The sequence below is a fragment of the Syngnathus leptorhynchus genome, chromosome 12 (genome assembly GCF_054491065.1).
Source record: "Syngnathus leptorhynchus isolate UIUO chromosome 12, UIUO_Slep, whole genome shotgun sequence".
In the NCBI taxonomy this organism is placed as follows: Eukaryota; Metazoa; Chordata; class Actinopteri; order Syngnathiformes; family Syngnathidae; genus Syngnathus; species Syngnathus leptorhynchus.
In genome coordinates, this window is record NC_141206.1 from 11,326,069 (window position 1) to 11,339,050 (window position 12,982).

At 56.8% G+C, this 12,982-nt stretch overlaps 4 protein-coding genes across 8 annotated transcripts; 2 read left to right on the plus strand and 2 right to left on the minus strand.

Annotated features, from left to right (window-relative positions):
* Nucleotides 1-391: 391 nt before the first annotated feature.
* Nucleotides 392-5,891, plus strand: wdr36 (WD repeat domain 36). The gene is made up of 22 exons (XM_085926864.1): nt 392-1,042; nt 1,121-1,148; nt 1,221-1,321; nt 1,391-1,508; nt 1,653-1,785; nt 1,867-1,921; nt 2,383-2,515; nt 2,655-2,827; nt 2,893-3,007; nt 3,086-3,151; nt 3,236-3,325; nt 3,393-3,538; nt 3,611-3,728; nt 3,786-3,951; nt 4,193-4,301; nt 4,381-4,460; nt 4,525-4,632; nt 4,709-4,940; nt 5,016-5,129; nt 5,217-5,298; nt 5,375-5,562; nt 5,647-5,891. The coding sequence occupies exons 1-22, from the start codon at nt 893-895 to the stop codon at nt 5,794-5,796; spliced, it is 2,655 nt and encodes an 884-aa protein (XP_085782990.1). The 5' UTR covers nt 392-892; the 3' UTR covers nt 5,797-5,891.
* A 28-nt stretch (nt 5,892-5,919) lies between these two features.
* On the plus strand, nt 5,920-9,044 carry pisd (phosphatidylserine decarboxylase). Of its 2 annotated transcripts, none has more exons than XM_085926866.1 (9): nt 5,920-6,122; nt 6,735-6,778; nt 6,843-6,976; nt 7,164-7,352; nt 7,483-7,584; nt 7,700-7,823; nt 8,030-8,224; nt 8,339-8,499; nt 8,575-9,044. In XM_085926866.1, the coding sequence occupies exons 1-9, from the start codon at nt 6,079-6,081 to the stop codon at nt 8,797-8,799; spliced, it is 1,218 nt and encodes a 405-aa protein (XP_085782992.1). In that variant the 5' UTR covers nt 5,920-6,078; the 3' UTR covers nt 8,800-9,044. The 2 variants fall into 2 exon arrangements, with proteins under 2 accessions (XP_085782992.1, XP_085782993.1); XM_085926867.1 differs by having other exon boundaries at nt 7,218-7,352.
* An 80-nt stretch (nt 9,045-9,124) lies between these two features.
* On the minus strand, nt 9,125-10,548 carry rnf224 (ring finger protein 224). Of its 4 annotated transcripts, none has more exons than XM_085926877.1 (3): nt 9,941-10,548; nt 9,657-9,851; nt 9,125-9,558 (listed from the first exon to the last, which is right to left on the minus strand). In XM_085926877.1, the coding sequence occupies exons 2-3, from the start codon at nt 9,825-9,827 to the stop codon at nt 9,256-9,258; spliced, it is 474 nt and encodes a 157-aa protein (XP_085783003.1). In that variant the 5' UTR covers nt 9,828-9,851; nt 9,941-10,548; the 3' UTR covers nt 9,125-9,255. The 4 variants fall into 4 exon arrangements, with proteins under 4 accessions (XP_085783003.1, XP_085783000.1, XP_085783002.1 ...); XM_085926874.1 differs by having other exon boundaries at nt 9,633-9,851; XM_085926876.1 differs by having other exon boundaries at nt 9,633-9,858.
* Nucleotides 10,549-10,569: 21 nt separating this feature from the next.
* On the minus strand, nt 10,570-12,915 carry LOC147048569 (uncharacterized). Its single transcript, XM_085926890.1, has 2 exons — nt 12,006-12,915; nt 10,570-11,244 (listed from the first exon to the last, which is right to left on the minus strand). The coding sequence occupies exon 2, from the start codon at nt 11,235-11,237 to the stop codon at nt 10,992-10,994; it is 246 nt and encodes an 81-aa protein (XP_085783016.1). The 5' UTR covers nt 11,238-11,244; nt 12,006-12,915; the 3' UTR covers nt 10,570-10,991.
* Nucleotides 12,916-12,982: the final 67 nt, after the last annotated feature.

The window sequence follows — 12,982 nt, forward strand, 5'->3', positions numbered from 1 at the left end:
GGCTAGCTACGGACGGACGGAAAATGACTTCGTACACTTTGCAGGCGTGTGTTCTTTCCTTGAGGATTTACTTTTCCACCCGGCCTCAGCGAGGTGCAGTCAAGGTTTCTACCTGAAGGCATTGTTCAGTGAACAATAACCGTGCAGGATTCCAAAAACAACAGCAAAATTCCACCAGCTTGTCTCAAATCATATCAGAGGAATGGCATCGAAAAACCACTGTATGGATTTACAAATTGGGGTAACATTGATTCAGGAATGGATGTCCACTTCTATGCCTCCCGGTTTGTAAAAAGGTCAAAGTCGATGCAATACGACAGTGACAGTCCTTTTTATTTATTCATTTATTCATTTATTTATTTGAGTTGTATTTGTTTAATAAAACTCATGTGTTCCATGGAGTTGTATTGTAATATATACAGCTTGGACATATACAGTTGTTGTTGTTTTTTGTACATAGTCTCGTTGCGATCTTTAAAAAGAAGAAACATAACAGGCTGCAATTCACTGACGACTGTAAAACGTCGACCTGTTGGCAACACCGAGAAATGAGAATTTTGACTTGTTTGGAGGACTAAAACTGGCAAAATCAAAAAGATCCTCAAATGCTAAATATACAACAGACACTGAGACACACAAATCTTTTCTTCCCCCTAATTTGGATTTGATTTCAGTGACGTGACGTATTTGATCTATCTTGAAATGAGCGGAGCGGAACGTTGGGTTTGGTGTTGCAGTTTCCCACACGGACCCTTTGTGTTGCTGACCGGCCGGCCGGCCTCCCAGCTCTCCGTTCGTGCACTACTTCTTCCTCTGGCTCGTCTGAATCCATTCTCGTCTTGTCGCTGTCGTCGTCTTTCGGTCGTCTGGGGTTCCGACATTTTCGGCTTCGATGGCGGAAGGAGGCGGAAGTAGTTTGTTCAGCGGATTCCGGCTTTTGGGGCTTTACTGCAACCACGTGCCGCACGTGCTCCGCTACCATTGCAAACATCGGGAGTTCTATCTGGTGACTTCAGTCGGCAAATGTTTCCACACGTACAACGTAAGACTTGCCGTACTTGGACTTTGTGTGCGGTTGTGTCCCTTGGTGTTCTGACTTTTGCTTTTGTTTACGCTGCAGGTCAATCGTTTGGGCATCGTGGCCATCAGTGAGTAGCCTTCCGGTTGAGGAACAAAGTGAGGGCCGCGAGTGGCTGACGTTGTGCGATGCTGTCGCCTAGGTAACAGCCTCCAGGATGACATCACGTGCTTGGCGGCAGACAGGATGTTGACTTTCGCCGCCGCGGGCTCGCTGGTGCTGGCCTTCGCTAAGAACAAAGAGGTCAGGTCGGGCGACTCCACGGTCCTCGAGGGAGTGTCGGCCAGGGACTGGAGTGTTCTCTGCACGCAGGTGGTGATGCGTTACCGTGGACACAAACAGGAAGTGCGCCTGCTGCTTCCTTTCGGCGACCAGCTGATCTCGGTCGATGGCGGCGGGCTCCTCGTTGTCTGGGACGTTCAAAGCGGCGGTGAGGGCGAGCGCTGCCAAGGGCCACACTCGTTTATCTGTGTGTGTGTGTGTGTGTGTGTGAGGTTCTTCCTGTCTGCCTGCCTGCCTGCCTGCCTGCCTGGCGTCGCATTGTCACAACGCGTCGTGCTCTTCCTGTGGGCAGAAGTGTACACGCAGCTGCACTTTGAGCCCGTGGCCTTCGAGGTGTCGGCCTTGATGCACCCCAGCACCTACCTGAACAAAGTCCTGCTGGGGAGTTGCCAGGGCCCGTTGCAGCTGTGGAACCTCAAGAGCAGGTGAGCGCCAAGTCGAGTGGAGCGCGGGCCAAGGAAAATGTCGCCGTCCTCACGCTAACGTTGTGATCTTGCGGCCTTCAGCAAGTTGCTGTACACGTTTGCCGGCTGGTCGGCCGGCGTCACTGTGCTGCAGCAGGTGAGTGGCGCGCAGCTAGCTCCCGCTGGGTTGGCTCTCAAATCTTTCTGCAAGTGGCTAACTTGTGTGTGTGTGTGTGTATCTTTGTGGAGGAAAACGTGTTTGTATGTAGCCTATCCATTTTTGGCGTGTACAAGTTTGCTTCTACGCCAGCAGGCCTGTTGTTGGAAGTGTGTCGCTGGGTTCCTTCCAGAGCCATCGTGGAAAAAAAATGGTTTAGCCCCTCCCTCGGTCAAATTTCCAAGCAAAAATGGCATCTACCTTAAGGCTAGCATTTAAATCCAAACGCCCCAGACACGATGCCTGCGTGGATTTTTGCTCTCCTTCCAAACCTTGTCTGGCCAGAAAAAGAGCTCAGGGCTGCTTCTTGTGGAAGTGCAATGCTATTCAGCCAAATCAGACATTTTGCACGAGGGTGCATTTTTGCCAATGCTGACGAGCAGCGCAAATGACCTCCGCAGAGCCCGGCGGTGGACGTGGTGGGTGTCGGCACGGCGACGGGCCGCATCGTCATTCACAACATCCGACTGGACGAGACGCTGATGGCCTTCACGCAGGACTGGGGCCCCATCACGTCGCTGGCTTTTCGAACAGGTGAGTGTGTGTGTGTGTGTGTGTGTGTGTGTGTGTGTGTGTGTGTGTGTGTGTGTGTGTGTGTGTGTGTGTGTGTGTGCGTGTGTGTGTGTGCGTGCGCCCGACCGATCTGACGTCTGATCCACCCACCCGCCCACAGACGGGCCGCCCACGCTGGCGGCGGGAAGCCCTCAAGGTCACGTGGCCTTGTGGGACCTGGAGCGACGGCAGCTAGCGGCTCAGCTGAGACACGCCCACAAGACGGCGGTGAACGCCAGCTTCCTGCATGGCGAGCCCCTTCTCATCACCACCGCCGCCGACAACGCCATCAAGGTCGGTGCCGGCGCCGCGGCAGTTCCTCCGACCGCCTCACGCCTTTTTCTTTGCTTCTTCGTCAGGTGTGGATCTTCGACCGGGAAGGGGGAGGAGCCAGGTTGCTGAGGAATCGCCAGGGTCACAGTGCCCCGCCCACCGTCATCCGTCATTATGATGGGAAAAACATCCTCAGCGCAGGTAAGGAGCTTGACGAAGGACAGCGGCCTATTTGCGTTCCCGCTTACAAGAAAATGCCTCCCCCTCCGCCCCCTGCAGGTCAAGACGGGACGCTGCAGTCTTTTTCTACCGTCCACGAGCGATTCAATAAGAACCTCGGACACGGTCTGACTCCACGAGCTTATGATGAGTTGTTTGTGTTGTCTTGCTTATAATTTTTGCTTATTGTTGTCATCTGTGCTGGTTTAGGCTCGCTCAATAAGAAGAAAGAGCAGAAGAAGAAGAAGGGCTTGTCGTACGAAGAGCTGCGGCTGCCCGCCGTCACCGCCTTCTCCTGCGGTTTGCGCACACGTGCGATCTCGGGGTCAAGATGGCCAACGTGACTCACGTCCGCGTTTATCCACAGCGGCGGCTCGCCGGTCGGACTGGGACGGCGTCGTGGCGTGTCACCGTGGTCGCCTGGCCTCCACCACCTGGAGCTACCAGCGCTGCACCATGGGGGAGCACCGCCTCAGGCCGCCGCCGGGGTGCGGCAGCGGCGCCGTCGCCACGGTAATTGCGGCGCTCGCGCCTTGCCGTCGACCTTCGCGCGTTGACGCCGCCGCCACCTGTCTGCTTTCCCAGGCCGTCGACATCACTTCCTGCGGGAACTTTGCGCTCGTGGGGTCTTCGTGCGGCCGCGTCGATCTTTACAACCTGCAGTCCGGACTTCACCGCGGTTGCTACGGCGACCGGCAGAAAGGTGAGTCCGCCGCCCCTCTGCGCGTAGCTCCCTCTCGTTGACGGCCCTTTCCAAAAGCTCACGGCGGCGCGGTGCGGGGCGTGGCCACCGACACGCTCAATCAGCAGACTGTCACCGCCGCGGCCGACGGGCTCCTCAAGTTCTGGCGCTTCAAGACCCGCACACAGGAAGACCAGATCCAGCTAAATACGGCGCCCGCCAGCATGAAGCTCCACAGGGAGAGGTAGCTAGCCGCCTCGCATCGGGCGCATCGAACGCAAAAGTGCCTCGCGCGCGGACCCAAATGTGCTTTGACGTTGTTCCCGAGTGCCGCTTCCTCCTCCGGCTGCGTTGGTGTCGTGCGTAGTTGCTTGCGTGCTCCGTTCAGACGGATACAGAGGCCGGTGGCGCCAACGGCGGTGGCGACCAACGGCGGTGGCGCGTGCGTGTTGGCTCACCGGCGTCGGGTACTGTCTCCTTGCCAGCGGCATGCTCGCGGTGACTCTGGATGACTTCACGCTGCTGGTGATCGACGTGGAAACCAGGCGGGCCGTCCGCAAGTTTGCGGGTCACCTCGGCAGCACCAACGACATGGTGAGTGCTGTAAGCATCCTTTGGCTTTTTCCGGGGCGGCCCAAGTTTCTAACGGGGCGTCGGGCCTCACCTTTGTCAGAGTTTCAGCCCGGACGGCCGCTGGTTGATCACCGTCGGGATGGACTGCGCCATTCGCACGTGGGACCTCCCGTCCGGCAGGTGAGAGTCCCGCTCGTCCCCAACAAGCGCATCAAATTAAAGTCTGGATCCCCCCCCCCCCCAGTCTGGTGGACTGCTTCCTGGTTCCCGTGGCGCCGATGGGTGTGTCCATGTCCCCTACCGGAGACTTTTTGGCGACTTCACACGTGGACAGCCTGGGCGTGTGCCTGTGGTCAGTTGCCAAACCTTGGCTTCCTCTTCACTCAAATGAGCGCGGCCAGTCACCACGCGGCTCTCCTCCTCCACAGGACCAATAACAGCTTGCGTGGGCCGGTGGGGCTCCGCCCGCTGCCGCCCGACTACCAGCCAGAGACGGAGACTCTGCCGGGAGCGCCGGAGGCCGAGCGAGAGGTGACATCGGAGGAGGAGGGACCCGACGAGGCGTACGCCTCGGCCGAGCAGTTGGGGGCGGAGCTCGTGACGCTGTCGCAGCTGCCGGAGTCCAGATGGAAACATCTGCTGTGCCTGGACACTATCAAGGTGACCAACGATTGCGGCGGGCGCGGTTCCCGTCACGCACGACACCGGCATGATGTGACGACCGGGTGTTTTCAGAGAAGGAACAAAGCGGCAGCGACGCCTCCCGTGTCGGGGCCGTCGGCACCCTTCTTCCTGCCCACCGTGCCGGGCCTGACGCCGCGCTTCTCCCAACCGCAGCAGGAAACGCAGGTTGGCGGCGGGCGGGCGGGCGGGCGGGCGCACAATTTTGTCCCACCACATTATGACCGCATTGATCATCTGGCGTGTTTGTGTCAGTCTAAGGTGTCGAGCTGCAGTCTGCCCTCTCTGGGCACAAAGTTCACTCGTGCTCTGGAGGCGGGTTTCGACGCGGGGTCGTGTGAGTGCATCGACACGAGATCGGATCGGGTGCGTCACGATTCCATCATCGAGTTGCCTTCTTTTATCTTATCCAGTCACCGTCGCCGCGGAACTGCTGAAGAGTTTCGGTCCGTCCGCCGTGTCGGTCGAGCTCGCCGGGCTGTCACCTGAAGGGGGCGGAGCCAGCGGCCTCTTTTTGGCCTTCATTCGCATGATGGAGAGCATGGTGGCCAGTGGGCGGGACTTTGATCTGGCGCACGCCTACCTGTCGCTCTTTCTCAAGGTAAACTGCGTTCGGAACGCTTTCGATATAGAAGTTCTTGGCTCGTGGATTTTTGTTTGCAACCATGTGTTTTTTCACGGACAGCTTCACCTCCGCTCGCTGGCCCAGGATGCCGTTGCCACGGAAGCGTTGGTCCGCCTCTCCTCGCGGCTGGAGGCGGGGTGGGCGGAGCTCCGCGCGTCCTTCAATCAGTCGCTTTGTTTGTTGACGTACGCCAAGAGCGCACTTTTGTGAAAAGACGCCTTCGGGCTTTGCGCGTGTCAATGTGCTGCTGCTTTGTTACCAATAAAGCAAAAATGTTTCTTTTGACGACATGATTAGCCAAGAAAGCGGCCCTGTATTAATGGAGCGATTGTTTTCAATGGACTGTGTCGGCCAATGACGAATCTGAGACAGTTGCCTGTATGGCTGCAAAAGACGAGCAACAGGCACCATGTGGGAAATCACCTTTGACGTCACCTTGAGTGCAACGGACATAACTTCCGCCTCATCGGACGTCACTTCCGTACACACAAGATGGCGGCGTCCTCGTGGATGGCGCGCGGCCGGAAGATTTGCAGGTAATTGTATTTTGGGGTCTTCTCCATACTTTGAAAAGCTTTCGACGCGTCGCAGCTCGCAGGAGGCAGCGGTGCCATTGAACGTGATTGACCGGCGACGCGACAACTTTCACTCGTCATTGTCGAAGACGTCGTTTCTCTCTGCGCCTGTCATCGTGACGTGAGCGGGTCCCCTGTACGCATTCATCGCTGGCCGTATGAGATTAGATTTGAACGAGTGAGGGTGAAGATTAGAAGGATCGTGGACGAAGGGTCATCAGGCGGCCGTCCAGATCTGCGTTTGTTTCAAAGTCATCAAGAAGCTGATTGGTGAGCTAGCTTCGAGCAAGATCACGTTCAGAAGTAGCACTGCCAATACCATGGGTATGGGCAACATTGCTTTATTTCCATCCATTTTCCTCAGCACTTAGCGAGCTGAATGTTAACAGAATTGACCAATAATACGTGCACACAGAGCAGGCACCAAAATGGACACAACACACAAATCACTCACGCATTTTGTCTTTTGAGAATTCCACGGACAGATGGACGGAGGGACGGACGGGCTGGCGCAATCGATCAGTGGCCCTCGAATGGGGTGTCGCGAAGCTAACGCTAAGGTGTCTGTTTCAGATCTAGTCCCGTGAGCTGCAGCCAGCGACGCTTCTTCAACTCGGGTAAGTTGAAGGAATGGGAAGCGTCGAAAGGAGGCGGGCCAATCATCTGTCTCCTTTCTGTCAGGCCGCGGCTTCCTGTTGCGTTACCGGCCCCTCCCCGTCCTGGTGGCGACTGGCGGCGCTTACTATGGTTACCAGCAATACAAAAGGCGGGAGCCAGCGGATGGAGCCCCGCCTGAACTGGCCACACCCACTCAGGTGACTGTTGGGCAGGCTGGGGAAGGAGGCGGGGAACGGACGCCGCGCTCCAGCGGCTGAGGACCCACCCGCACGGTGAAGCTGGCTCCGGCTGGCCTCGCTGGCTGGCTGGCTGGCTGGCTGGCTGGCAGATTGCCGCCTTCCCCTGCTGCTACTTTGCGCCTATCTCTCTCTCTCACTCACTCAGTCATTGGAGCGCTCTCCGTTTACCCGCTCTGACCCGGCGTGCGTCCCGTCCCAGGTGGCCCTCTATCGCTCTTTCCCCACCCGCCTTCTGTCTCGAGCGTGGGGTCGCGTCAACGGGGTGGAGCTCCCGACGTGGCTCCGCAAACCCGTCTACTCGCTCTACATCTGGACCTTTGGCGTCAACATGCAGGTCAGAACACGCAGCCAGCCGCCAACACCTCCTCGCCCCGTCATTTTGAGTTGATGTGGCGTGGCGCGGCGCGGCGTGCCTTAGCCGTCTCATTTGCGGCCTTAGTGCGGACCCTGGTGTCGTCCAATAGGAAGCGGCGGTCGAGGACCTGCGCCACTACCGCAATCTCGGAGAGTTCTTCCGGCGCCGGCTGAAGGCGTCGGCGCGCCCGCTTTGCTCCGCCTCCTGCCTGGTGAGACTTCTTTCCGCTACGAGCTCCTCCTCCTGCTGCTGCGGCGGTGGCGCAATTCAAAAGAACAAACTGGGATGGAAATGATCCGATTTTTTTTTTTTTTTTGTGATGTCAGGTGTCTCCGGCGGACGGCAGGATCGTTCACTTGGGTCGCGTGTCCAGTTCGGAGGTGGAGCAAGTGAAGGGCGTCACGTACAGTCTGGAAGACTTCTTAGGGCCGCGAGACGGCCGAGACGAAGGTGAGCCGGGCGACACCCGCCTCGGATAGCCTCGAAACGGACGACTCGCAAAGTTACTCTGGCTGTCTGTGACTCGAACGATGCCTGGAGTGAGTCGCTCTCCAGCCGTAGTCGTGAGACTTGTTAGCGAGGCTGAAAGTGTGAAGGCACGCACGCACGCACGCACGCGACCGCTTCGAAATGACCCCCGATGCGATTCCCGACAGACTCGCCGGTGACTGCGACTCACGAGGAGGGTGCGAGCCTGAGCGCGCGCGCAGAGGCGGCGTCCTTCCGGGACGGCCTCCTGAGCAGTCCCGACAACGACCTGTTCCACGTTGTGGTCTACCTGGCCCCCGGCGACTATCATTGCTTCCACTCGCCAGCTGACTGGACGGTGGCGCTCAGGCGACACTTCACAGGTCACTTGCTGCTCCCGCTTTGTGTGTGTGTCAAGTTTGTCAGGCATGGATTGTCCCGGATGGAGTGAACCTGTGTGTGTGTGTGTGTGTGTGTGTGCGCGCGCACGCGCTCAGGTTCGCTGCTGTCGGTGAGTCCGGGCGTGGCGGGCCGCGTGAAGGCGCTGTTCTGCCTCAACGAGCGCGTGGCTCTGAGCGGCCGATGGCGCCACGGCTTCTTCTCCTTCACGGCCGTGGGCGCCACCAACGTGGGCTCCATCCGCATCTACTTTGACCGAGTCAGTGGTCGCCCGAGGCACATATGGAATCCGAAAATGCGCGGCTAAGGCGTGGCACGCCGTGTCCCGTTTCAGGAGCTGCGGACAAACGCGCCCGGCGACATACAAGGCCGTTTCCGCGACCTGCGTTACGGGGAGGAGCCGGCCAAAGGGGGCGTGGCCCTGCAGCGGGGGGAGGCGGTGGGCGAGTTCAACTTGGGCTCCACCGTGGTGGTCCTCTTCGAAGCCCCGAAAGCTTTTACCTTCAGCGTCAAGCCGGGACAAAGCGTCAGGGTGGGCGAGGGCCTGGGCAGCCTTTGATGGGCCAACCGGCTGGCTTCCGCTTCGAAACTTTGGCCTTGCGGGCTCGCTCTCTTGCCTGATGAATTTTGGAAGTGAAGAAAGCCTTGTGATTTAAGGCCTGCCCCGAAAAGCCAATGATCAGCTGCGACCCTGGCATCTCGGTTGCATTCGTTGCCGCCCTGGTACGGACAAAGCGCCAGTGCATGAGTGGCGGAATGCACGCCCTGCTTGTTTGCAATTAAAAAAAAAATGATGGACTGTAATGAATGTCAATTATTAGTGGCTTTGTGCTTTTGAAAAGCACAAGCCGCCACCGTCGTAATAGGTCAATGGTTTCGACACCTCTCATTGAATGGATTTATTTGGAATGGGAAGTCCGGCCATTCGCTGGCTTGGGATTCAAGTCAAGCGAGCGTGCGAGAAGATCAGATCCGTTTGAACTGTTTCAATGACGGTATGACCCCGCCCCCTGTTTTAGCCCCGCCCCATGCGACAGCAGCACAGCCAATAGGAAAGCGGCTTGCAGCAGTCGCCGTGGCGATGAAAGCGTGGCTGGGCGAGGCCCCCGTGCGACCACGCCTCGGCCGCGTCCTTCCCCGCCCAGGTGGTCTTCCCGGCCGCCGTCCCCTGGCCGCTGGACGACGCCTCGGCGACGCAAGGGGTAGAGTGGCCGTGCGTCTTGAGGGCCAGGAAGCAGGTCAAGTCCAGGTCCAGCGCGGCGGCTCCCCCCCGGGGACGGGGCGTGTTCTGGCGACACTGAGGACACGGGATCCATACCTGACCCAAACCAAACGGGAGGCGAGCTAGTCCTAAACATCACAAGTGACGAGCCCCGCCCGAGTCGACGCTACCTGCCCCCGACGGGAGTCACTCGCCTGCTCGTTGATGACGGCGTCCAGTCGCTTGACGCACGCCTGGCAGAAGGTGTGGCCGCAGTGAAGTCGCCGCGGCAACCGCGCCGCCAGGTCGTAGCGCCCGAAACACACGATGCACCGCAGGGCCGGCGGGCTGGCGCCGCCCGCCTCTTTGGCTTCGCTGCTGGACATGTTGATCTAAACGCGGGCGAGATTCTGACGGCTCGCCAGGCAGGATGCACGCACGCACGCAGTCAGTCACGGCGTTGAGGGCAGCTCCACCAGAAGGCCAAAACCAAACATACCTGATGCTGTCACATCCTAGCCGTTTTGGAGTCGAAGCTGGTTTCCGCCGCCGCGGCGGGATCCTGCTCGTTCGCAGCCCCGCTGGCCTTCGCGAGGCTGGGATGAAATATTCAGGGCGTTTCTTTCCGTCGGCCGCCGCTTCTCAGGTTGCTTGCGCTCGTAAGCGGCGGTTGCCGAGCAACAGGGGCTGAGCTTGCGTCGCCTGTGATCGGAGGCGGGCGGCGGGCCTCGCAACTTGATCGTTTTCTTAATGATCCCAACTGCATCTTTTAAGCGAGCACGTGGAGAATTTTTGGGATCAATAACGGCAACTGAAATTGGGCTGGCTGAACTTGACGAGCCCATTGTGACCTCCTTGAAGGGTCGCGAGGAACGTGCTTCTGTTTGCCAGAATGACGTTGACGTCATCATCGATTCACGTTCATTCTATCAAATAACTTCTTTTGACACTTGCAACAATACAAATAGGAATTACAAACAGATCACTTGAAGGATTTGGACTTTTAGTCTTGTACTTGACCAAGTGGAAAAAATGTCCTTTGTCTTGTATTGTACGATATGATGTGTGTTAATGTGAAGAAGAAGGGGAAAGAAAAAAAAAAAAGAAGAGATCCCCCCCCCCCCCCCCCCCATTAACATTTTGCTTTGAGAAAAAAAAGGTCACTGTTCTGCCCTCAGAATTGTTTTCTTGACGTTAGAAAGTTAAGTGTACTCGGAACTGATTTGACGTTTGTATTCACGATGCTAAGAGATGTGTGATTGTAACATGAGGAAAACAATTCTCAGGGCAGAACAGTCATACGGTATGGTCCAGCCAGTTAATCAGTCAGGTCCTGATCAAAACACTGAAAAGATTCCATCAAATCAAGATTTGGATGGTGAAAGAACACCAACTGACACATTCAGTCTTTCATTGCCATTGCATTAAGGGAGGCTTGTCTGTTGTCTGCTCCTAGTGCCCAGCTAGCTAGTCCTTTGCAGCTAGCTGCTAGCAGGTGACCCTAACAAAGCTGCGGCCGTTTCACATCTCTTCAGTCGACGGCTGTGACATCACTTCCTCCTCCCGCAGCGGTAGCAGCAGGCACAGCGCCCCCCGCCGCCGCCGCCGCCGCCATCCTCGTCCGCTTCCTTCACCAAATACGCCGGCGGGGCCACGTAGGGGTTGAGGTCGTTTCCTTTGAGCGCCGCCGGGTTGGCAATCACCGTGGCGCCGTCGGCCGACGTGCGCAGATGGGCGCGGGGGATGGTCACTTGACCGTACGGGTTGTCCAGCGACACGCGAATGTTGGACGACATGGCGCCGCTGATGGACGGACGGACAAGAGACGGCAAATGTCACAAATGAGTTGAACAAACATCGCACTTGTGTGTCTTTAGTAAGAGCGACCAGTACAAATTGGAAGTGGAAGCGTTGTGTGAAGGAGAGAAAACCCAAAAAGTCGGATGACCCCATCGGTACATTGAGCCCGAGAGAAAACCCAAAAAGTCGGATGACCCCATCGGTACATTGAGCCCGAGAGAAAACCCAAAAAGCCTGGCTCTACTTGCAGCCGCTATCGGCGATGACCCCATCGGTACATTGGGCCCGAGAGAAAACCCAAAAAGCCTGGCTCTACTTGCAGCCGCTATCGGCGATGACCCCATCGGTACATTGGGCCCGAGAGAAAACCCCAAAAGTCTGGCTCTACTTGCAGCCGCTATCGGCGATGACCCCATCGATACATTGCGCCGGCCCGTTGCCGCCCTTCTTGATTTGAATTGTCTGCCAATAGTTTTTTTATAGTATGTCATCCAAATTGGAATGCCTGTGAATTGGTTTTCCACTTCATGTAGGGAGATGGCTGAGATTTGTCACAAAATCTCGTGCAAATCCGTTCCAATTGGACATTTTATTGCGAAAGTGGCCGGCTGAGATTCAAACGGCGTCCCGCAATGGCCGAGCCTCGGCCGAGCCTCGGCCGAGGGAGGGCTCTGCTTTGCGGCGGCCTCCCGCTCAGCCGCAATGACGATGCCACGAGTGGGAGTAAAAAGACGATTCATTTGAAGGAGAAAAGTGTCACTTGCCTGTTGAAGCTGACGTGTCTTCAGGACAAAATTTGAGCAGTGGCAAAAGACAATGGAAAGCTCTCAGCCTCTCTCTCTCTCTCTCTGTCTCTCTTGAAGCTCGCTTGACCGCCCAGACCTGTTTGACCGGAACGCACGCCCTCCTCGGAGTGCACGAACATCCCCTTTTGCGTAACAGGTGGAATGTTGACAAAATGAGTGGCGCGGCGCGGCGCGGCGCACATCCCGGGTGGGAAAACTTTGAACAGTTTTGGCCATCTGGCGTGGCTCGGCGAGCGAATTAAGGTGGCATTTTCACTTTCATTTGAGGTGGACAATAAGCTTTGCTCTGGTCGGCTGTCTGTCCTCCTCAATTGGAAAGAGCTTTGCTCCGAGTGTTAGCCGGCAAAATTCAGCGGGCCGACTCCACAGCATCCCCAGACGCTTTTGTCGTGTTTCTCCCCAAATACATTTGAAGCCATTGGCAGAGCTGGAGCTTTGCTCAGGCGCATGGTCGCTTGTTGCCGCTTAGTGTTGCCGCTGAGTGTTGCCGCATAGTGTTGCCGCCGAGTGTTGCCGCTTAGTGTTGCCGGTGGGCACGTAGCAACGGCCAAGGGGACGCACGCACGCCTTCAACCGGGCCCCTTGTCTGTCCGTCCAATGAGAAGGAAAGCTTTCAATTGGATTCCGTTAAGGCAACCTGCACAGATATTTGGCTCATTGGGGGGGGCATAAAACAGTGGGCAAAACAACATTTTGATGGCATGGGACTTTTCGAAAAACACATCAGCAGAAGCATCTTGAGTGAGAGTGAGAGGACTTTCGAACGTTCAGTCACATTGATTTCCAATGCTGCTTTTTTTTTTCTTCCAGCAGCAGCAGAATACTAGAATTAAAAGTCAGACTTGGAAATGAAACAGCTTTATATATCGTATTTCAGTAGTTGCTGTTGGCTCTCGAAACCAACTCATCAACTCGTGGATTTGAAAAACAAAAAA